This window comes from Schistocerca nitens, chromosome 1, assembly GCF_023898315.1.
Source record: "Schistocerca nitens isolate TAMUIC-IGC-003100 chromosome 1, iqSchNite1.1, whole genome shotgun sequence".
Taxonomy (NCBI): domain Eukaryota; kingdom Metazoa; phylum Arthropoda; class Insecta; order Orthoptera; family Acrididae; genus Schistocerca; species Schistocerca nitens.
The window spans coordinates 1,314,714,656-1,314,739,957 of record NC_064614.1 but is presented as its reverse complement, the minus strand read 5'-3'; the positions used below and the strand labels follow the sequence as shown (position 1 = coordinate 1,314,739,957).

Here is a 25,302-nt window from a genome sequence, read left to right as displayed (position 1 = left end):
TTCTGATTCATTTGGTTGTACTACCTCACTTTATATATTGTATCTCCTGTCTATTGACTATTTATAAAACTATTGTAATATTGTACTAATAACTCGTGCATATAATTTTGTTTATTTTTGTAATTTGACGTTGTCTATTGCTTCTGTAAGCTTAACGACAATAAAATCTTATTATTATTATGCTTGAGCGTGTCTTGTGCAAGCACTTGACAGTTATATGGTTTGAAAAAATTTTTAGTTGGTCCTGTTAAATTACATTCTGTACAAAGGTTGTACTGTACTACAGGTCAAGTAAAACAACACAATATTACCCATACATGGAGAAAGAAGGAAGAAAATTAACAGTTCTGTGGGATAGTTTCCATAGCGTGTCTATCACGAATAGTTAATACGGGAATAATGTTTTCCTTTCTTTAACCACTCTTTACTCCACATATCACATTTTATCCTTTGTTTTTATTTTCATGACACAAGCAAAAAGGTTGCCAAAGCCAGCGCATCGTCGTCTTAACTCGACATTTTCTAGAAAGCAAAGTAATGCTCGTACAAGCACCCTTGAACCATGTGTAGGTGCCAGGAATTTGTGTCTTCTTGCTCAAGCACGCTTGCGCACTTGTGCTTGTCAAGCAAGCCTTCAATGGGCTGCTACATTTGCAAATATGTTCCATGTTGCGGACAAATATTATAAGAGATGCTTGGAATTCGAGGACATGCAGTTGGCAAGCGAAAATACTGATGCGCTTATTGTGTGTCAGTTGTTTCCTGCTTAAGCACCCTACATCGTTCGAGTATTGAATCGAAATACCGACATTCAGATGTCTCATGTTGTTTGTGTTTGCTGTACCACAGTTTGACAATACAGCTACTGGAAGTTGAAAGTGTTGTTAGAGAAATAAAATATGATGTAAGGGGATGAAATTTATTTCTCTGCGTTGCTGGGTAGATTCCATAGAGTTGAGTACGTACCCAGCCGCTTACGCCGCTGTGATTTTGAATGAAACATCTGGGTCTACTCACCTTGAAACTAGTCACTGAGACTTTAACGTATAAGGTAAACATATTCTGATACGGAATGAGTGAAGCTTTGATCAGCAAGACAATATTGCATGCTGGCAGCAAATGCGTCACCTTCGAGAAAGGGACAAAGGTAAGTGTACATGGATGAATAAGTAAACGAAACATAAAGTTATTCTCAGAGAGTCTGGTTTGTCATCAAAGGTCGGTGACCCACATCATAATTAGTTGCGTACTGTCAACATATTGTAACTGAAAAAGTTTATGTAGCAACAAATGTGTTAGTACTATGTATTTGCAACGTTTCAGTCGCAAATGATGTTACGATGTTTAAAGGAAGTGATGATGGTGGAGAGGGTGGGAACCAATACGTAACTGTGGCGCACCATCAGTAATGGTGTTTGAAGCCATCTGCTGTACAGGAAAAAGGCGTGATTAGAATTCGGCGTATAAGATCAAGAAAGTTGCTGATAAGATAAATGCGTGTGCCAAACCATTTTACATATTACTTTTTGTCCTATATAAATTGTCTATAAGCAGTGATAGTCATTACACTATTATCTTTTAAATGAGAAATTGGAACTATAGAGCTAATTGAACTGTAAATTCTGATGATGAAACTAACAGTACAGCTAAATGTTTAACATAAAAATTTGCATTCTTTTGAGGAATAGGACCCATTTTCGGTAGCATGTCGGGGTACCTTTTCAGGACTGAAGTTGGAGTATTGCACCACTACTGAAATTTTGGTTCTGGTGACAATCTCTAGCGTAGTCCAAGACCCAGGATCTGAAGGAGGCTATTTGGTTGATGTTGGCGAAGCCAACGAAAATGAAAGCAGAAAATCTTATTGTGGTTCAAAATGATTGGAAGCGAAGCCTATTTTTACGTCAGGAACATTCCACGTCAAATCACACAGGTCATGTCACTCATTATCTCAGATTTTCATGAAACTTTGCACACTTTCTTATACTTATAACATAATAACTTCTGCAAAATCTTTTTGCTTTCAGGCTAAAACCTTTTTTTATATAAAATATTAATGAGGGGATATTCTGATAACTGGGCTCTGCTCAATGCAAAATGGTACTTATTTGCATAAATGCACATAACTCAGGTGTGTATGAAGGTTTTGATTTGGAATTTTTTCATAACTTATAAGGAGCACATGTTTAACAGACATGTAATTATTGGAGCAGGAAAGTTAGAAAGAAAATAGGGTCGACAGAAGCGTCCGATCCCACGCGTCGGCTTTGACCCGTGACGTAAGGGTGTTGTCGTGTGTGACGTCATGACGGCGTGGAGTTTGGTTTGAGTGTGGCTGTCTCCAGTTCTGTTTTATCTTATTTTATTTACTTTTCTGATCTGGTCGTTCTATCTCGTGAGATTTTTTTTTTAATTTAAAAACACTTATTACTTATTTTAATTATCTGTTTCCTCCAATTTCTGTTTTAGTTTATTATATTTATCTTTCTGATCTGTTAGTTCTATCCCGTGAGATTTTTTTAAAAAAAGACAAAAAACACTAATCAGCTTCTGAAGCATCATTATATTCTATGGGTTGCAGGGGTTACGACCCCTGGGGAGGTGGGTGAGTATTCATGCATGGCTGTCTTCACTTACACGTTTTAGCTACGCAAGGCGTCTAAATTTGTTTATATTTAGTTTGCCCCCCCCCCCCCACCCACCCAAAACACCCCATTTCCCGCGCTTGTCCCGTTAGTGTCAATAGGCTTCTTGTGGAAAGTGTGTGTGTTTGTTTTTGTTTCCGCCATATTTGTGACGTCATGTGTCGAAGCAGACGGGCGGGATCGGACGCTTCCGTATTTCCAGAAAATACAACAGAATTTAGTGTGTCACTTTCCAATTTCTGGTTAAACTACAGACCCATTGAAGAATGATTATATTACATTCCTACAACCTGATGGGAACTTATTATTGGTCTTAAAAAATTTCCAAGACAGTACACAATGTAATAAAGTAAAATTATTAATGAATTTTCTATGAATGTACACACAAATAAATCTGAAGTCACTATATTTTGTGTTGTGATGAAACAAAAAGAAAAAAAATCTAAGAAAGATCATCCACACCTGACACCCACTGCTTCAGATTTTCATGAAACTTTTTATACTTGCTACTTTCTGCATGCCAATATTCAGTACAAAATTTCTCCACATATTACATGTAGTTTGGAGGGAAAGGAATGGAAATTTACAAACATAAATGCCGCAACTGAAGTTTGTTATTTTGATTGTGTTACTTCAGACACAAATAACAACAATAATAATAATAACAACAAAAGTATCTTTTTCAACACCTCACTGTCATATTTAAACAGATGTCACAGGAGGGATGTGTCTTTATTGGAAACAAATATTAATAACTGTTACTTATGAGAATATAGTCAACTTAAGTTGTTATGGTCCAAATAATGATTTTTAAAGTATCTGACCGCTGATATAAGATTTATTTTTATCGAAACTGCTATTATTTAAAAAGAAAAAAGAAGCAGCACACTGAGTTTTGATAGATATTTAACATATTTCACATCATTGTTCAGAAGATCTTTCAAATCAAATTATGTAAACTGACATTCTATGTAGTAAGGCTGCCTCATAAAAATACAGAGCGAAAAGTTATAAATTTAATTGAAACATTTTCATTAGATGGGTTCTTTAAATGACAGTATTTATTTTTTCAGCGAGTTATCAATTAATTTATTTTAGTTTATGTGGAAGTGTACAATTCCACCCACACCCATCTGCTTTGACCCGTGACGCAAGGGTGGTGTTGTGTGTGACGCCATTATGGTGTGGAGTTTGATTTTCTTGTGTTTGATGGTGTCCTCTGGTGGTGGTGGTGGTGGTGGTGGTGGTGGTGGTGGTATTGGTGGTGGTGTTTTTTAGCTTTGGTGTTGGAGGTGTGAAGTCATTGGTAGTGTTTGTAGCTCGGGATGTAAGGTTTGGAAATTTTTTCAGTGAGTTATCAATTAGTTTCTTTTTGTTTATGTGTTTTAAATTTTCTTTAGGTGTTATTGGTTTGCTGTTTGTGGTGCGGTAGAACGTGGCTTCTGTTGTTAGATATTGATATGATGATGGAATATAACACTGCTAAATTGCAGTCGGAGACCTCCAGTTATTTGGACTGATTGCTGAGATTGTCAAGTGAAGTGTAGTGTAGTGTAGAGAGAGAGATAGAGAGAGAGAGAGAGAGAGAGAGAGAGAGAGAGAGTGTGTGTGTGTGGGGGGGGGGGGGGGGTGGCAGATAGCTAGCCTATTTTGCAGTGCTTAAATTTGTTAGTGGTAAGTAATTGTTTTCTTTTGGGTCTATTCTACTCGAGTTGTGATGTCTTGTCTATTTATGGAGTATTGATTGTGTTTTCATTCATCTAGGGATGTTTAATTTTTGGGTTTTTGAGGTGTTGCAGTTTTGATTTTATTTTTCGTAGTTGAAGATATTTTTTGGCATCAGTAGTTGGGGTTGACCTATATAGGTCAAGGGAAATAACCGATTCCAATTTCTGTAGTTTTAGTTGTGGTTATTGTTGTTTTGGTGTTGTCAGGTATGGTTGATCTCTATAGGTCAAGTGAAATGTCGGATTAGAATTTTTGTTGTTGTAGGTGTTTGTATTTTGGTATCGTCAGCTGTGGTTGACCTCGGTCAAGAGAAATGCCTGATTCAGATTTTTGTGGTTGTGGGTGTTATTTTCTGGTATCGACAGTTGCCGTTGAGCTATATAAGTCAAGAGAAGTGTATGATTCCTTTAGATTTTGTTCGTGTAGCAGACTATTGTAATTTTGTTCTTGTTCTTTTTTTCCCGTCATTTTGTATGTTTTGTCTTTTTTTATTATTATTTATTTTTATTTTTTAGTTATATTTAGCTTGTCCCCACCCTAAAACCACCATTTCCCCTCAGTTGCCCCTTACTTAGATTATATTTTTGGGGGGAGATGTTACTGTCTTATTTATATATATTTTCGTGGTTGTCGACATGTGTATCTAGCGACGTCATAGGCGCTATATTGGAGACGCTTAGAATGGCCATTTCTGCCATAGTGATGACTTCATGTGTCAAAGCAGACAGGTGGAATCGGATACCTGTGTAATCCCATTCTAGCCACACTAATGTTAATTTAAAATGTTCATGTTCGGTAGTGAAGATCCCTGAAACTATCAGTGAAACTTCTTAAGAGCTTCTCTGTTTTTAATCCACTGTGACAAATTATATTCTGTTAACTTCATATCTTCTTCATTAAAATAATACTTTCCCCCTAATAATGTTGATTTTAGGTACACCAACTGCACATAAAATGATTTCCAAAGGCACAAAACAAGAGGCTTCCTTTTCGATCCAGAAGAATGACACTGCTGGTTCAGGTGGGTGGAGAAAAAGTAGTTCAGCATTTCCGTCTTCATCACAGACATTCCTGACAAAGGCGAAGTACCACCTGTCATCATATACAGCTGCTACAAAAGAATTGTGTTGAGGACGAGTGCATGTGAATTGTGGGGGATTTTCATTGAATGAAAAAACCAAGGAAGTCTTTTCAGAAGAAGTTACTCTTCTAATCTTTAAAGAATCATAAGAAAGTGGTTTGTAATGGTGAAAATTGTGGTACAAGGTATTGTGTGGGTTGTCGAAAATCTCTTCTCAAACTTCTTGCGTAGGAATTCTACATTGACTTTCTCTAAGAAGTAGGAGAGAGAGGGGGGGTGGGGGAATTTGTCAATATTAGCATTGCAGAAATCGTAAACACTCGATGCAGCTGTTATTTGAGCATAATCTGCTAGTTGAAGACTAGCCCTTCTCAATACATATTTTATAGTTCCTCCCAAACCACGGAAAACAGATTTACCATGGCTAGTAGCAAACAAGGAATGCTCAGCGTTAATAGAAAAATCGTTTTTGTGCTCTCACAAATTTTTAAAGTTGTCTCTATTCTTATATTAAGCAGCACATCCATCAATGAAAGAATACACTTTCTTCACTTGTGGTTAATGCTCTGCCAGCCACATAACCATTTCCTTCTAGAAAGCATTTACAAATCCAACACCATGTTCCATGTTATCACTTATACTTTACTCATACCAATTTACTTTCTTCATTTACCACATAAACGCACAGGGGATGGATTGTACTGGTGCTTCTTGTCCAGTGGTTACTCTGAATTGCATGCTGAATTACAAAACTGTTGTTTTCAGCAAAGTCCACTAAGAGAATTGCTTTTTCCAGACTTAGATTTTCTGTCAATTTTTTCAATTATTTTCACTGACACTAGATACAAATCAGTGTGGTTTAAGTGCCTGTAATTCTGTTACCAACAAGTCTATGTATTCACCAACACTGGTAGACTGCTTTACCAATTCTGCCTGATGATATGTGTTTATCCACTGGCTGAACTCAATTTTATCATCAGCAACTAATTCTGACAGTTTGTCATTACAGCGACAATTATTACAGTGATTAAACATGCACTTGTAGTTTTGAGTGTCACATACAAGAAATTTGCTAAAATACATCACTTCGGTTGTAGTGAAGAAACTTTAGAAAGGCCAGTGTTAATGTTGGGATTCTTAAGTTGCAAACAATGAGCCTTTTTTGCAGGTACACATTCTTCTGGATGCTAACTTTGTCTTTTGCTCCTTGTAACATTCGAGTATATTCATCATTTTGGTAGAAATCAGTGACAGTCTTCACCACTTCATCAGCAGTAACTTTCCCACTTTTTGATTTAGGAATTGATAAAATACAAGAAATACAGAAGCGTCCGATTCTACCCGTCTGCTTTGACCGATGATGTCACAAATATGGTGGAAACAACCATACACTAAGACTCCAATATGGCGCCTGTGACGTCATTACATAAACATGACAACAAACACGAAAATACATTGAAAAAGCAACACGCACATGTTCCACAAAAAACCTAATGAAACTAATGGGACAAACGTGGGAAATTGGGTGTTTTTGGGTGGGTACAAAGTAAATGTAAACAAACTTAGACACACACCACCATACCAAACCACACAAAACGACGAAAAAACTGACAACACAAAACTCCCCAAATTACAGCAAACACAATATCCTCTGGAATCGGACACTCCCCTTAACCTATATAGCTCAACAGCAGCTTCCGATCCCACAAACTGGAATCAAACACTTCCCTGGACCCATATAGCTCAACAGCAACTCCCGATACTAGAACACCCACAGCCACAACCACTCATTGGGATCAAACAGTCCCCTTCACCCACATACGTCAACAGCAACTCCTGATACTAGAACACCCACAGCCACAACCACTTATTGGGATCAAACAGTCCCCTTCACCCACATACGTCAACAGCAACTCCTAATACCAAAAAACTCACAGATACGACCACAAATTGGAATCTAAAACTTCCCTTCAACTCCATACCTAGAAACCAACACACAATACCAAATCACCAGTACAACAAACCACTCAACCAGAACCACTCCACAGCCAGAACAACACACAACAAATACACTAAAAACTAGAAAAATAAAAACTTACCACAACAAAGTTCCGGCGCCGCAACATAGGTCGGCCACCATAATCACACACAGGCACACACCCAGCCACACACACACCCAGCCACACACACACCCAGCCACACACACACCCAGCCACACACACACCCAGCCACACACACACCCAGCCACACACACACACACACACACACACACACACACACACACACACACACACACCCAGCCACACACACACACACACACACACACACACACACACACACACACACACCCAGCCACACACACACACACACACACACACACACACACACACACACCCAGCCACACACACACACACACACACACACACACACACACACACACACCAACAAAAAAATACACAACCAAAAGAAAGACACAACCCACCCACACCCCACACCCAACCCCCAAACCCAATCTCCCCCCTCACCCCAAAATAAAATACCCATAAACAAAAAAACAAACGCAAAATAAAAAAATCTCAATCACACACAACAACTCAACAAAAACTGCAACAAAATAGATTTCCCCCCCCCCCACACACACACACACACACACAATCAGTACCAACAAGTAAACACCCCTTAGCCCTTAACAGAAAAAAAAAAATAATAAAATAAAATAACCCTCGGGGATGCTCTTCTGCCAACAGTACTCATCTAAATGAGACTGAAGGTTAGAAGAGCGCCTCCTCCCCCTCCCAAGAACTGACTTAACGGTCCCCCACATCCCCTCTATAGTATTCGTACAAGACCCTGTCTCATAATTTTTAATCTCTAAATTATGGTTCACAACTAAATGATTGTACCATCTCTCGCCAAACCCCCTATAAGAAGAAAAAGCATTGGAAACTACAGTGAAACCACCCCTCCACAACCCTAAAAACGCATTCTGAACACCCACCCCCCAGTACAACAGCCCCCCCCCCCCACACACACACCCAGAGACCAACCACAGACTTACCCCTCCCTTACTTCCTTTTCCGAAACTGTGACTCGTCCATCCCCACCACAACCCCAGGCCCACCCAACTTACCCCTGTACTTAATAAACTCAGAACATGCTTCACGACAAAACGAAAACCAGTCAAGCATACTCCTCTCATGCACGCAAAAACTTTGAGAGGAGTGGCTGGAACACAAGTGACAACAGATTAAGACCAACCTATTCCAGTGTCCTAAGGTCACTGTCACTCTTATGGTATTCTGGCATCTTGTACATTCCATCCTTGAGGAGTTTCAGGGTTCCAACGTCTTATACACTGATGGTTCTAAAACAATAGATGTGATGGGATAATCTTTTACGTCTTCCTCCTGTCATGGTACATCATTTACTGCTGGGATCATGTAGTGTGTTCACAGCAGAGCTGCTAGCCATTAACAGGGCCCTCTATTTTGTTACTGAGGTCACCCTTCACAGTGTTTTATTTGTACTGATTCAGTGAGCAGCCTGTAGGCTATAGACTGATGCTATTCTTGTCTTCCTGTGGTCTCTGCTCTCCATGACCTTCTCTCTGTCCTTGACTGTGCTGTCTGTTCAGTTGTCTCTCTGTGAGTCCCACATCCTGTGGGCATCCCAGGAAATGAATTGGCTGATAGTTTGACTAGAGATGCAGATACTTACAGAAATGTGGTAGGGAGCTGGTGATGGGCGGAAAGGTACTGAGCCATAATGACTTTATTAAGTTTCTAAAACAGTAATGAATTTTTTTTTTAAAGCAAAATCCAAGAATGACATTAACTGAAAAGACTAAATTTCAATATCACAATTGATATCAAACACCTTAAAACGGCAACAGTGTAAAATCACTTCCTTTTATCAAGGAATATTAAATGAAGTAAAACAAGTACATTTACATTACAAATAGGAAAACATATTATCAAATGATTATGTCACAAATCAACCATCGGCTATTGCCAGTAATTATGAAAACACCATTGCCTTTGAAGAAACCAAAGTGACTGACAAATGATAGATGTGGTGGCAAAGGCAATGCCAGTAGCAATAATTCCTCCTTCTCTACTAACATTGGACGGCGGTTGCTGCCACCACAGTACTAGAAACCTCCATTAATAACTTCAAGTGTGGTACACAGACATCTTTAACTAGATCACAGTTAACAAGAGATACACTCGCCTATACTGTAACGTGGAGACAATTCGTTAATTATTTAGAAAAAATTAGACATACTGCAAATGCAGAAATTCGTCTTTAGATTTTTTTTATGCAAACAATATAGTAAACAGGCCGATCTTGTAATACCAGCCAATAGGTAACTATAGACATACCTCAGAACTAAGGTAGCTAGATTCACTAATTTTCAGTGACTATCAGGTACAATTCATAAATCGGAACAATTACATTTGCATTCTGTAACCTTAGATACCAAAATCAGTTTGGAATAGTGCCATCCACAAGCCCAAACACATTGACAGAACTGAACTAGAGCAGTACCAGGCAAAACCTTCATAAATAACACATTCATATACGTAACAACAGGCAACCAGGATACGGAGTCAAAATAGCCACCACATAACACTAAGTGGCATGCATACTAATCAGATGCTCATTGTGATTTCTCATGAAATCCAGTGCCCATTGACATATGCTCGCTTAGAGGGCGTCAAGAGAAGATCACTTGTAGTCGGAAAACCGTGGGTATCGTCAGCATATGCCACCGCATCCAGTACTTGGAGAGGCCAGACCAGACGCCAACCTAGCACCACAGTGGACACGAACTGCTTGCAACTTCAATAGCGGAGGACATGTCAAATACTGTGCATTCTGCTGAAGTAGCTGTTAATGAGCCATGTTCACAACTGTGACTGACACTCAGCCTCGTCAAATCCACAGTGAGTAGTGGCACCACTCTTGCCAATGGGCCATGGCAGACGTTTGGCCACAACACACCGTCTCACTTGCACTCTCCTCCGTTCTTGTCAGACTGTCCTTCTCTCCAGGTCGCCACAGCCCTTAACTACCTTCTCCACCTATCTGCCCTCTACCAGTGACAGTAACACTCCATGCGCTCTTGCGGTCAGAGGGATTCTAAATCCACGGGAATTATGCGAAATTAAACGTGGGCGCATGGCACAGTTGCCTCCTCCATTCCCTTTCATGTTTTCACGTGCAGATATGTGGATCAACATCAAATCTCTTTTTGCCCAAAAGTTTAATGACATCTCGTGCACTAAAACCCTTCATAATAAACTCCATACAATCAAGGAGATTACTGAAGTTTGCCACTCTTCTTCCTCTTGGAAGGTGTCTACTGTCTTATACCATCTACACATTGCTCATACTAGGCTCATCCATCGTTTTTCTTGCATAACAAGCAACCCCCACAGTGTGGTTGTGGAGCCAGACTGACAGTATCTCATATTTTGGTGGAGTGTCCCCTTTTTGGCTCTTTGTACTAAGTGTAGCCTTCCAAATTCTTGTCTTTAATATTAGCAGATGATTCATGGATGGTTGACCTAGTCCTCAGATTCCTTCAGGAAAGTAGTTTTTATTTTCAGTTATAAGGTTTCGCCTTCCTTCTAGAGCAGGGGCAAAGTGGCTGTGGTTCGAACCTCTCTTCATGTTTTCTGGGTCTGGGACCCATGACCACTCCCCCAAGCAAAAATCGCTCTTTTATCCCTCTGTTTTTCCAGTTTTTAGATTTGACCTACCCTTTTATGCCTTCTAATGAGTGTGATTTTTAGCTTCTTTGCTTTATAGTTTAACCCCTCTGACTTTCTGCGGACACTTCTACCTGAAGCACATAACTTTTGAACTGCGAAACTGCTGGCCTCACTGTTTAGTCCTATGACCCTCATCAATCAATCGAACAAACAAAGACTCTCTCTCTCTCTGCCTTTTTTTAATTTCCAAAAGGAGATAATGACTTAATTTTGTAAACGAATCTACATTTAAAAACTAAAAGCTGTGAACATTTTGTATTATTGTGAAAATTGTACAGTAAATCTGCACTTGAAAACTCTTTATATTTTTCCTCAATAGGAGCTTGTCAGTATTGTTATAATAAGTGTGAGCATTTTTGTGATTACTTTTTACTTTTATTATATGTAATTTGGCAATAGTTTTATATGTTGATTACAATTAAAACAAAATACAGAAGTGAGTTGGCTGTCTATGGGAGTGGTGGAGGCTAGATTAAAAAATTTTCTTTCTTTCTTGATGAGAAATTAGAGTCAATATTAAGTACATTTAAGTCAGTATTAAGTCAGTTTCTCTATCTGCAAATCAGTACAGTCATTAATTTTAGCTGTAGTTTTGTTTTCTGTCTCTAGTAATAGCTGTATGAGTGCAAACTACCTGATTGATCACCATTTGTAACATTTATTTACCTCCAGGCAGGGTACTTATTTCCTTACAAATGACCACCTTAATCCAACACCCCCAGCCCCTCCCTGGGGGGGATTTTAGTGCACATCACCCTCTGTGATGAAGTAACACTTCATCTCGTAGGGGTCCTCTGATTGACCAGCTACTTTTCAATCTCAATATGTGCCTTCTTTGGCTATTGGCTTTATGATCTCTTCCCCTCTAGTCTCCTGGATGCACTACACTGGTTCCTTGATGATCATCTCTCTGCCAGTGACATGTGATATTTCCTGGTGATCCTGTCAGTTTCTCGTCGCCATGTGATGGACTACGTATCATGATGGGCTCTTCAAAAAGCGAAGTGGCAGCGTTGACGAGATAGTGGGAGAAATCTCTGATGCAATCACCCATGCCACTGAAACTACTATTCCTCTTTCTACAGGTATGTTTCCCTGATGGCAAGTCCCAGGTGGACCAAGGACATTGCAGTCATAGGACCATACAATCCTCACTTTTAAGTGACTGAAGTGTTAATGCTCACTATCTAATTGAGCGCAATAAGGAGGAGTGCTGAGAGCACAATGTCTCCTCCTTGGAAACATATGCTTCTTCATCTAAGGTGTGGTCCAAGCTCCGTAGTCTACTGGGCTGCCAACTATCCTGGATCTACTCCTTTATAGTGATCTTTGTACCAATGCATCAGTTTTGCCTGAACACCTTTTGGTCCACTTTGCAATAGTGTCAGTGTCCTGTTATTACTCAGCTACCTTTCTAAAATGCAGAAATGACAAGTTGAAGACATTTCCCTATATTTCACTCTCCGCCAAGCCGAATTATGTAATGAAACTTTCCCTGACTGGGAACTGCTTTACGCTCTTGTCACCTCATCACATGGCCTTAGGCCCTCACTGGGGTCATAAACAGATGATCCGACATCTGAATATTACTCAAAGGATTCATCTACTAAGGGTCTTCAACAGTATTTGGCTCAAATGTGTCTTGCCTTTGCAATGGCGAAATGGTGAGATTGTATCATCGTCCCAGTTCTTGAGTCTGACAGAAACCCTCTGTCCACCAACAGCTACTGATTGATTAACTCACCAAAATGCCCTCCAAACTACTTAAAAGGATGGGATCTCACAATTATGCTTGGTTCTCGACTCTCAGGGTGCTCTGTCCTGCTCTCAGTGTGGTTTGTGGGAGGGACAATTTGCAAACTGTTAGTTTACTTTGGAAATTGTGTCTAACAAGCTTTTTCTAAACACCATATCTCATCCCAGTCTTTTTTTCACATACGTAAGGCATGACACCATTTCGGGTCATCACATTTTACTCCTCCACCCCCCCCTCCCCCTCCTCCCATGCCTGGCACTTTCGAAGCTCCCCATCAGTTTGCTATTTCACTCACCTCTGAGTGTCACAGTCTTCTCAGTTGGACTGCCCATCACCCCTGCACTGTGTGTTGATGACTTTTGTATTTGCTACAGCTACCACTTGGTTGCTTCAGCTGAACAAGAGCTCCAAGGTGCTATCTGAAGTGCCTCTGTTTGGACTTTTTCCTATAGTTTCTAACTCTTCTCTACAGAAATGCTAATCACGCATTTTTGCTGTCATACCACGGTCCATGAAGACTCAGAACTCTACTTTGATAACCATAATTACATACATAATTACATATGCCTCTATGATAAAAAGGTGACTTGGCTGCCCAATATACGTCAACTAAAGACTAGCTATATGTGAAAGTTTAACGCTCTGTTTCCTTGCCCACACCATTTAGCGTGTGGCTCGTGCTACTCATCTCCGTATTTACTGGGCCCTGGTCTTGTCCCAACTTGACTATGGTTGCAAAGTATGGCTTGGTGGCACATTTAGCTTTGAAATTGTGACATACATCTACATCTACATGACTACTCTGCAATTCACATTTAAGTACTTGGCAGAGGCTTTGTCGAACCACAATCATACTATCTCTCTACCATTCCACTCCCGAACAGCGCGTGGGAAAAACGAACACCTAAACCTTTGTGTTCGAGCTCTGATTTCTCTTATTTTATTTTGATGATCATTCCTACCTATGTAGGTTGGGCTCAACAAAATATTTTCGCATTCAGAAGAGAAAGTTGGTGACTGAAATTTCGTAAATAGATCTCGCCGCGACGAAAAAGGTCTTTGCTGTAATGTCTTCCATCCCAATTCACGTATCATATCTGCCACACTCTCTCCCCTACTACGTGATAATACAAAACGAGCTGCCCTTTTTTGCACCCTTTCGATGTCCTCCGTCAATCCCACCTGGTAAGGATCCCACTCCGCGCAGCAATATTCTAACAGAGGACGAACGAGTGTAGTGTAAGCTGTCTCTTTAGTGGACTTGTTGCATCTTCTAAGTGTCCTGCCAATGAAACGCAATCTTTGGCTCGCCTTCCCCACAATATTATCTATGTGGTCTTTCCAACTTATTTATTGAGTAATTGAATTCCAACGGATTTATTTTGGAACTCATGTGGATCACCTCACACTTTTCGTTATTTAGCGTCAACTGCCACCTGCCACACCATACAGCAATCTTTTCTAAATCGCTTTGCAACTGATACTGGTCTTCGGATGACCTTACTAGACACTATATTACAGCATCATCTGCAAACAACCTAAGAGAACTGCTCAGATTGTCACCCAGGTCATTTACATAGATCAGGAACAGCAGAGGTCCCAGGACGCTTCCCTGGGGCACACCTGATATCACTTCAGTTTTACTCGATGATTTGCCGTCTATTACTACTCAGATGGAAACCCAGTTCTAAGCAAAGAAGGGAAAGCAGAAAGGTGGAAGGAGTATATAGAGGGTCTATACAAGGGCGATGTACTTGAGAACAATATTATGGAAATGGAAGAGGATGTAGATGAAGATGAAATGGGAGATACGATACTGCGTGAAGAGTTTGACAGAGCACTGAAAGACCTGAGTCGAAACAAGGCCCCCGGAGTAGACAACATTCCATTGGAACTACTGACGGCCTTGGGTGAGCCAGTCATGACAAAACTCTACCATCTGGTGAGCAAGATGTATGAAACAGGCGAAATACCCTCAGACTTCAAGAAGAATATAATAATTCCAATCCCAAAGAAAGCAGGTGTTGACAGATGTGAAAATTACCGAACAATCAGTTTAATAAGCCACAGCTGCAAAATACTAACACGAATTCTTTACAGACGAATGGAAAAACTAGTAGAAGCCGGCCTCGGGGAAGATCAGTTTGGATTCCGTAGAAATACTGGAACACGTGAGGCAATACTGACCTTACGACTTATCTTAGAAGAAAGATTAAGGAAAGGCAAACCTACGTTTCTAGCATTTGTAGACTTAGAGAAAGCTTTTGACAATGTTGACTGGAATACTCTCTTTCAAATTCTAAAGGTGGCAGGGGTAAAATACAGGGAGCGAAAGGCTATTTACAATTTGTACAGAAACCAGATGGCAGTTATAAGAGTCGAGGGACATGAAAGGGAAGCAGTGGTTGGGAAGGGAGTAAGACAGGGTTGTAGCCTCTCCCCGATGTTATTCAATCTGTATATTGAGCAAGCAGTAAAGGAAACAAAAGAAAAGTTCGGAGTAGGTATTAAAATCCATGGAGAAGAAATAAAAACTTTGAGGTTCGCCGATGACATTGTAATTCTGTCAGAGACAGCAAAGGACTTGGAAGAGCAGTTGAATGGAATGGATGGTGTCTTGAAAGGGGATATAAGATGTACATCAAGAAAAGCAAAACGAGGATAATGGAATGTAGTCGAATTAAGTCGGGTGACGTTGACGGTATTAGATTAGGAAATGAGACACTTACAGTAGTAAAGGAGTTTTGCTATTTGGGGAGCAAAATAACTGATGATGGTCGAAGTAGAGAGGATATAAAATGTAGACTGGCAATGGCAAGGAAAGTGTTTCTGAAGAAGAGAAATTTGTTAACATCGAGTATAGATTTAAGTGTCAGGAAGTCTTTTCTGAAAGTATTTGTATGGAGTGTAGCCATGTATGGAAGTGAAACATGGACGATAAATAGTTTGGACAAGAAGAGAATAGAAGCTTTCGAAATGTGGTGCTACAGAAGAATGCTGAAGATTAGATGGGTAGATCACATAACTAATGAGGAGGTACTGAATAGGATTGGGGAGAAGAGGAGTTTGTGGCACAACTTGACCAGAAGAAGGGATCGGTTGGTAGGACATGTTCTGAGGCATCAAGGGATCACCAATTTAGTATTGGAGGGCAGCGTGGAGGGTAAAAATCGTAGGGGGAGACCAAGAGATGCATACACTAAGCAGATTCAGAAGGATGTAGGTTGCAGTAGGTACTGGGAGATGAAGAAGCTTGCACAGGATAGAGTAGCATGGAGAGCTGCATTAAACCAGTCTCAGGACTGAAGACCACAACAACAACAACATACTACGAACTGCGACCTCCCTGACAGGAAATCACGAATCCAGTCGCACAACTGAGATGATACCCCATAGGCCTGCAGCTTGATTAGAAGTCGCTTGTGAGGAACGGTGTCAAAAGCTTTCCGGAAATCTAGAAATACAGAATCAACTTGAGATCCCCTGTCGATAGAGGCCATTACTTCGTGCGAATAAAGAGCTAGCTGTGTTGCACAAGAACGATGTTTTCTGAAACCGTGCTGATTACGTATCAATAGATCGTTCCCTTCGAGGTGATTCATAATGTTTTAATACAGTATATGCTCCAAAACCCTACTGCAAACCGACGTCAATGATATAGGTCTGTAGTTAGATGGATTACTCCTACTACCCTTCTGAAACACTGGTGCGACCTGCGCAATTTTCCAATCTGTAGGTACAGATCTATCGGTGAGCGAGCGGTTGTATATGAGTGCTAAGTAGGGAGCTATTGTATCAGCGTAATCTGAAAGGAACCTAATCGGTATATAATCTGGACCTGAAGACTTGCCCGTATCAAGCGATTTGAGTTGCTTCGCAACCCCTAAGGTATCTACTTCTAAGAAGCTCATGCTAGCAGCTGTTTGTGTTTCAAATTCTGGAATATTCCATTCATCTTCCCTGGTGAAGGAATTTCGGAAAACTGCGTTCAATAACTCCGCTTTAGCGGCACAGTCGTCGGTAACAGTACCATCGGCACTGCGCAGCGAAGGTATTGACTGCGTCTTGCCGCTTGTGTACTTTACATACCTTGGTGGTGTACAATTGGCCACTGGCACTTTTCTGACTAGTCCTGTGTACAGTCTCCTTGCTGGAGCTGGAATATTCCTTCTTCTGCTCCAACAGTGTCAACTGTTGTTCACATATGCAGAGACCATTTGACAATTTACTCATCATCAGACTTATCACACTTTTTTTTTCCCTTATAGTGGGACATTGATCGCCAGAAACCTACCTATGGGTGGATTTACCAGTTGGAATGCATATTGCAGCCTTCTGTCAGAACCTCCAGCTAACTCCCTTATAATGTATTCCTCACATATCATTTCTTATCCATGTATTTAGACTTCAAAATTTATTTCATCTGCTCATATGTGGCAGCTGTAACAGCAGTCCCAGCAACCAAATCCTTGGGTTCACCATTTAGATATCCATGGAGGTATATATGCTTATTCATAACTGACACCATTGCATTTTCGTCTATGGAAGCTATGAATTGCTCCCAGAGCCAAGCCCATGCTTGTATGTCACCTGAGAAATGATTCAGTTTGATGGTAGGCAATATGATGATTACGTAGGCGCATTTGTGACTGCAGAGGTTGGTGAATCTGGATTGGATGTATTTCTGTGGTCTGAAGATGCTCTTCATAAAAGCCCTTTTCACTTTTGGATAGTGAGTTTGCATTTGTCTGTTTAGTCCTCACAATGTTTTGTGTCAGCCTCCTATTCACTGTCATCCAGCAAATCCTGTGTTCAGTCATTAAGTCTGGTGAGTTCTTCAATGGTTTCCTGCTGATGTAGAGACAGTGAACATGCTTGTCTGCCTCACAATACATGTGGCGTTTGAATGCAGGGTTGTCTGCTTGTATTGCATTTTGAGGAAAATCATAGCTACACCCATCGTGGCATCCCCATGAGTTGTGGTTGCTATAGCTAAGAGATGGTCATGCTGTCCAGTATTTATTGTTAGCAGTCCTTAGGAATGTTCGCCGTTGGCTAACAGATGGCCCTACTGTATAGTAGTGTGAGCAGTCCCATTTGTACTATGTAATTTTTTCCAGCTGCGCAATATTGCACTGCCACCAGTATCATGCACCAGGTAACACCATAAGCTTAAACAATCGGCAATGTCCATGCAAGTACATTATAGCAATCCTGCCACTTATCTGTGTGTGCTGACTGTTGCATGGTGTGATTCTCTCTCTCTCTCTCTCTCTCTCTCTCTCTCTCATATATCACACATGTGCAGCAGAGGAGAGCACTGATTGAAGCCCTTAAGGAATGGCACAAAACAGTAAACAGTTACAGTATTGCGAGCAAAACAAATTTAAAAAGTTAAGTCAGAGGCAATTAACAGTTGGTGAATTGCCAAACAGCCTCAGTTATAGCAACGATGTTCTGATGGTTTAGGTGTCTGCAGAGCTTCAATGTGATGTGTTATAATATCATTGGCACGTGAAATCTTCCAAGCAATTGTTTAATTCTTTGTTTTGATTTCCGTCGTCCAGTTCAAAAACATGAAGTTTAGTAGACTGAGATGGAATATCATATATGTGTACACAGTGCGACTGTAATGGAAAAATTTCCACCTGACAGTGATTGGTAATAGTGGAATCCAGTAGCAGCTGACGGTGATTCAATACAGCTTTTGAAAAACAACGTGAAACTATATTAAAGCTTTTCCAGAAGTGAAGAGAGATGGAATCAGGCTGAGAGCCACCACCTACAGCTGTACTTGAATTCTTTTACTCTTTCTTTGTCGGAGTCATAGATTAATAAATCAACCCTAGAAGATAAGAAGGGATGTACATGAGTTTAATTTTTGGCATAATGTCTACAGAACTGCAGCACTTGCTGTATACTGCTTGTTACGAACAGTTGTTTATTTAGCGTTGTGAGCACTTTGTCAGTAGAGCATCGACAAGCAGCTTTTAAAGATATAAAGGGGTCATAAAATAACAACATAATAATGGTGTAATGAAAAAGGAGTTAAATATGTCTTACATTTGAGGCAACAGTGATGTCTGCAGTGAAGTAAGGCCAAATGATATGTCAGGTTGCCAAATAGAGGTCTACCATCATGCCTAGTAAGTTCTGGAAAGTTAGTACCTCGCTGCAGGCCATGTTTTTGAAACCGCACCTCAGAAGTGGGATGCAATCAAATTGTCTGCTTATGGAATATCGTCTGTTATGCGATTGGACTTGTGATTTCCTGTCTGAGGGGTCACAGTGTTTAGTAACTGATGGAAAGTCATCAAGTAAAACAGAAATGATTTCTTGTTTCCAAAGGTAGTTTTATAGCCCCTGCTATTCCTTATCTTTATGAATGACTTACGAGACAATCTGAGCAGTCATCTTATGTTGCTGTCTAGAAAAGGCATCAGAAGATCAAAACCAATTGCAAAGATATCTTGTATGCTGCAAAAATTGGCAATGGACCCTAATCAATAAAAAGTGTGAGGCCATCCACATGCATGCTTACTGTAATTTGTTAAACTTCAGTAACATAATAAATCAATAAATCTAAAAGCCATAAATTCAACTACATACCTAGGAATTATAATTACCAGCAACTTAAATTGGAAAGACCAAGTAGAGACTGTTTTGGGGAAGGTGAACCAAAAACTGCATTTTATTGACAGAACACTTAGAAAATGCAACAGATCTACTAAAGAAACTGCCTACACTATGCTTGTCCGTCCTCTTTCGGAGTATTGCTGTGTGGTGTGGGATCCTTACGAGATGGGATTAACAGAGTACATTGAGAAAGTTCAAAGAAGGGCAGCACATTTTGTATTTTTGAGATATTTAAAAAGAGGAGACAGTGGCACAGATATGGTACCGGATTTAGGGTAGTCATCATTAGATCAAAGGCATTTTTCGTTGTTAAATAATAAGTCATGTGACTAGGGCCTCCCGTCGGGTAGGCCGTTTGCTGGGTGCAAGTCTTTTGATTTGACAACACTTCGGCGACTTGCGCATCGATGGGGATGAAATGATGATGATTAGGGGAACACAACACCCAGTCCCTGAGTGGAGAAAATCTCCGGCCCAGCCGGGAATCGAACCCGGGCCCTTAGGATTGACATTCTGTTGCACTGACCACTCAGCTATCGGGAGCGGACATTTTTCGTTGTTGTATGATCTTACAAAATTTCAGTAACCAGCTTTCTCCTCCGAATGCAAAAATATTTTGTTGATGCCAACCCATGTACAGAGAAATTATCTTCATAAGAGAAATCAGAGCTCACTTGGATAGTTATTGATGTCATTTTTTTTCTGAACTCTGTTTGAGAGTGTAATAATTAGAAAATTAGTGTGAAGGTGGTTTGATGGACACTCTGCCAGATACCTAAATGTGGTTTGTAGATGTAGATGTTGCTCATTTCATGCTGTTTGCATATTACTTTTATGTTTTGGTTTAATTGTAATTTTGATTGTTGTACATTCTGATGCTCTTGCCTGATTTTTCCACTGATCCTACTGCTTTTCATAAAATCAAACCTTCTTTCAAATTTAAGCATTTTTTGAATGCCCATCTGAAGCATCTTTTACATGAAAAGTATATAAATTGTATTTAAACATTTTCCCATTAGGTGGTGTTTCATTTTCAAAGCAGAAGAGCGGGAGATGAATCTCAGGTTTTGGATGATAGTAGAAGTATGGGCAAGCCAATGGAACTGGTTCTCGGCAAAGGGTTTAAGCTAGAAGTTTGGGAAACTGCAGTAAAAATGATGGCGATACATGAAGTTGCAAAGTTCAAAGTTGACAAAAGTGTAAGTATTGACATGTTAATTAAGAGTGGAAATTCTTAATATAGTGTTAAATAATTTGATTATGGAAATAATGTATGACCTGTAAAATGCATGATAGGTTTTTATCTGCAGTTAACAGTTCCTTTTCAGAAGCAGTGTGTGACAAAATGGTATGCTCTGTATTTGGTTCACCAGTCATTTTGAAATTCCTTGCAGTAAGATAGTTTTGTAGTTTGTTGCTATGGATAAGTGGATTCACTTATGTGTTTTGTCTCTTTTGTGTCTGGGGACAAAAAGGTTGGTGAAAACTAAACTTACCTTCATATTCCTTATGCACTGAAGAGAGAAGGAAACTGGTACACCTGCCTAATGTTGTGTAGGGGCGTGCGAGCATGCAGAAGTGTTGCAACAAGACATGGAATGAACTCGACTAATGTCTGAAGTAGTTCTGAGGGGAATTGACACCATGAATCCTGCAGGGCTGTCCATAAATCCATAGGAGTATGAGGGGGTGGAGACCCCTTCTGAACAGCACATTGCAAGGCATCCCAGATATGCCCAATAAGGTTTATGTCTGGGGAATTTGGTGGCCAGCACAAGTGTTTAAACTCAGAAGAGTGTTCCTGGAGCCACTCGGTAGCAATTCTGGACAGGTGGGGTGTTGGAAATGCCCAAGTCCGTCGGAATCCACAATGGACATGAATGGACACAGATGACCAGACAGAATGCTTACGTACGTTTCATCTGCCAGAGTCATATCTAGATGTGACAGGGGTTTCATACCATACCAACTGCACACACCGCCACACCATTAACAGTCTCCACCAGCTTGAACAGTCTCCTGCTGATATGCAGGGTCCATCGATTCATGAGGTTGTCTCCATACACGTACACATCCATCCGCTTGATATAATTTGAAACGGGCCTTACCTGACCAGGCAACATGTTTCCAATCTTCAACAGTCGAATGTCAATGTCAGTGGACCCAGGCGAGATGTAAAGCTTTGTGTCATGCAGTCATCAAAGGTACACGAGTGTACCTTCATCTCCGAAAGCCCATATTGATGATGTTTCATTGAATGATTCACATACTGACACTTGTTGATGGCCCAGCATTGAAATCTGTAGCAATTTGCGTAAGTGTTACACTTCTGTCATGTTGAAAGATTCTCTCCAGTCGTCATTGGCCCCGTTCATGCAGGATCTTTTTCCGATGTCAGAGATTTGATGTTTTACCAGATTCCTGATATTTATGGTACACTCGTGAAATGGTCGTATGGGAAAAATCCCCTCTTCATTGCTACCTCAGACACGCTTGTCCGATCAGTCGTGCGCCGACTTTAAAACAACGCTCAAACTCACTTAAATCCTGATAACCTGCCATTGTAGCAGCAGTAACCAATCTAACACTTGTGCCAGACACTTGTCTTAAATAGGCATCTCTGGCCGCAGCACTGTATTCTGCCTCTGTATTTGAATACGCATACCTATACCAGTTTCTTTGGCACTTCAGTGTATACCCAGTTTGTAAACCATGGTGTCTGTGTCATATTAATTAGATCTCAATATTTTCCAATTCTTCAAATGTATTTAGTAGTTGACTATTTATTTTTTAAGTTCAACATCAAGGTTTTATATTTTTGTATGAGGATAGTCAGCAAAACTTCGCTTTACCCATAGATTACAGCATTAGGTGTGTGTGAATCCCATCCCTCCCTCCCTCTCCTATTTGCTAGTAAAGCTTTCTACAGGCTCCATGTGAAATTGCATGACTTTTGTCCAACAGATGGCAGTAGGCAGTTGTATGAATGAAGAACAGTTTCATGGTGTACACGACCCGGGACAACCAGGAGATCTGAGAAAAACCCGGGAATTTTTTCATCCGGTAGAAAACCGGGAAAAACCCAGGAATTTTTACAAGTCTGGGAATTTTTCATTGTTTTAGTTTTCAGTTAGATTTTTGTAATTGGGCTAGTGAGAACCAATATTCTAACAAAGGATATTACTGTATGCCACTATTGCAGAATAATACTGCAGCAATAAGACATGAACGAGAGAAAAAAAGAAAAGAAAACTTAAGTTACAAAGGAAATGTGCCATATACAACAACAAAACACAGTGCTCATACAAGTGTCTGCCAACAGCAAAATGTGTCAAAGGCTTTAGGAAGACTATGCATTGCTTCAGAACAACAAATTGCCTCCGATGAGCGCGACGTCACAACGGTTTACATTAGATTCCTTTGAGCAGTTGCGAGCCGGCTCATGCGCATGCACTGTTGTGTCGCTTATGAGTAGTACCTTCTCCCGGCTCATGCGCATGCACTGTTGTGTCGCTTATGAGTAGTACCTTCTCCCGCTTCTGGCTACAGAAGTGTGGTTGTTAGCTGTACACGCAGTAGCATCAAGCAGCTACATGCTACATGGAAAAATTGTACTGGAGCGCCCAAGCTGCCAAATTGCCAGATTCACCTATGCTCAACAGGCCCAGATCTAGGGGGGCAGAAGAGGGGGCAATTTCGGGGGGGGGGGGGGGCAAATTCATGTTATTGAGGAAAAAACCTTGTTTCACAAAGTGACTAGCATCCAGTGCACGTTGGTCTAACGATTATTCATATGATTTTGAAACACATCCCTGTTGGTTTTTGGACATTTTTGAACACATTCTGAGTTGTTCCATTAAGTTTTGGGTGTGCAGCCGCAAGAAATCTCCTTCTTCTAATATTTCGGCTGTATACCGTCCAGCCATCTTCAGAGTGAGTCGCAAGACTACCACTCCAGTGCTCGCTTCGTCCCTTTATACTTGTGTACTGCGCGACTGCGCATACGGCCACAGATGCAAATGTGCCAGAGACGTTGGTCGGCGGCAGAGACGTGCATAATGCACGAGTTGTATGTATGACTCTGCAGTCGATATGTGTTGGCATATCAATGTATCATTGTGAGCTGCACTGTGACGACGTATTTGTGAGTTTATTGCAGCAAGTGCCGGATTCCTTGATTTATCAAGATTGAAACCACTATCTCTATTAATTAAATTCGTCGTCAAGTGAATTTCAATTGTCTCCTTCACTATCGAGTCCCAAAAGGATGATGTAGTTGCCAAAATTTCGACGTTGTCATACAACATACTGTGACCATTATCAATACAGCGCTCTGCCACTGCTGACTTGTTAGGTTGTAAAAGTCGTGTGTACCTCCGGTGTTCTGTACATCTTTCTTGGACAGTACGAGTTGTTTGTCCGATGTAGGAAAGGCCACATTCACATGGAATTTTGTAAACTCCAGATTTTCGGAGCAGCAAATCATCTTTGACGGAGCCCACGAGTGCAGCTGTCTTGGGTGAAGGCCGAAAAATCACTTTTACTTTGTGTCTGCCGAGAATCCGTCCTATTTTTGGTGAGAGGCTACCCACATATGGCAGGGAGGCCATCGATTTAAAGGTTTCTTCATCTTCTTCTGCTTTCTATGTGGCCTCTTTCGGTTTCATTTTCAGTGCCCTGTATTTGTTGTGGAGAGTACCCATTGTCTTCAAACACTCTTTGTAAGTGGGAAAGTTCATCTTGCAGACTGCTTTCGTCAGAAATAATATGCGCTCTGTGGGTCAAAGTTCGGAGAACACTCATTGTCTGGGCAGGATTGTGGCAGCTATTTGCACGTCAATACAGATCGGTGTGTGTCGGCTTCCTATACACTTCATGTCCCAAAGTGCCATCCTCTCTGCGCCGAACCAAGACATCCAAGAATGGAAGGCATCCCTCCTTTTCAATTTCCATTGTAAACTTTATTTGATCATGGAGGGAGTTCAGATGTCTTAAGAAGTCTTGCAAGTTGTCTTCACCATGGGACCAAACTACAAAGGTGTTATCAACATACCTCCAGAATACTGTGGGTTTCAAGTCAGCAGATTCAAGCGCCTTCTCCTCGAAGTTCTCCATAAATAAATCGGCCACCAGAGGGGATAAGGGACTACCCAAGGCAACTCCGTCCATCTGTTCAAAAAATTCGTTGTTAAATAAGAAATATGTGGAGGTCAGAACATGTTTAAATAAAGCTGAAATCTCTTTGTCAAAACTTCTTTCAATAAGGTGTAGAGATTCTGGAAGGGGAACCTTTGTAAATAAAGCCACCACATCAAAACTAACTAATATATCAGGCGGGTTCATTTTCAATGATTTCAGTTTACTAATGAAGTCAGCAGAGTTTCTTATGTGGTGAGTACATTTTCCCACAAGAGGCCTCAACAGTGATGCCAGATGTTTGGCAATATCATAGGTCGGAGAGCCTATGTTACTCACTACAGGAACATCTTTCTTGTGGACCTTTGGTAGTCCATAAAGTCTAGGAGGCACCGAACAACATCTGGTGGAAACGGAGAATCACTCGGAAGCGAAACAGTTTTGAACACATTCTGAGTTGTTCCATTCAGTTTCAGGTGTGCAGCCACAAGACATCTCCTTCTTCTTCTAATATTTCGGCTGTATACCGTTTAGCCATCTTCA

General features: G+C 40.6%; 1 protein-coding gene across 2 annotated transcripts in view; it reads left to right on the top strand.

The window, feature by feature from the left end:
- Nucleotides 1–798: 798 nt before the first annotated feature.
- The window catches only part of LOC126202962 (AH receptor-interacting protein), a 203,179-nt gene continuing 178,675 nt past the window's right edge, over nucleotides 799–25,302 (top strand). The window contains exons 1-2 of one of the 2 annotated variants that reach the window (XM_049937095.1): nucleotides 799–1,147; nucleotides 20,643–20,822. In XM_049937095.1, the coding sequence (XP_049793052.1) occupies nucleotides 1,073–1,147; nucleotides 20,643–20,822 (255 nt within the window). In that variant the 5' untranslated portion in view covers nucleotides 799–1,072. The remainder of the gene's footprint in view (nucleotides 1,148–20,642; nucleotides 20,823–25,302) is intronic. The other variant, XM_049937105.1, reaches the window with a different exon arrangement.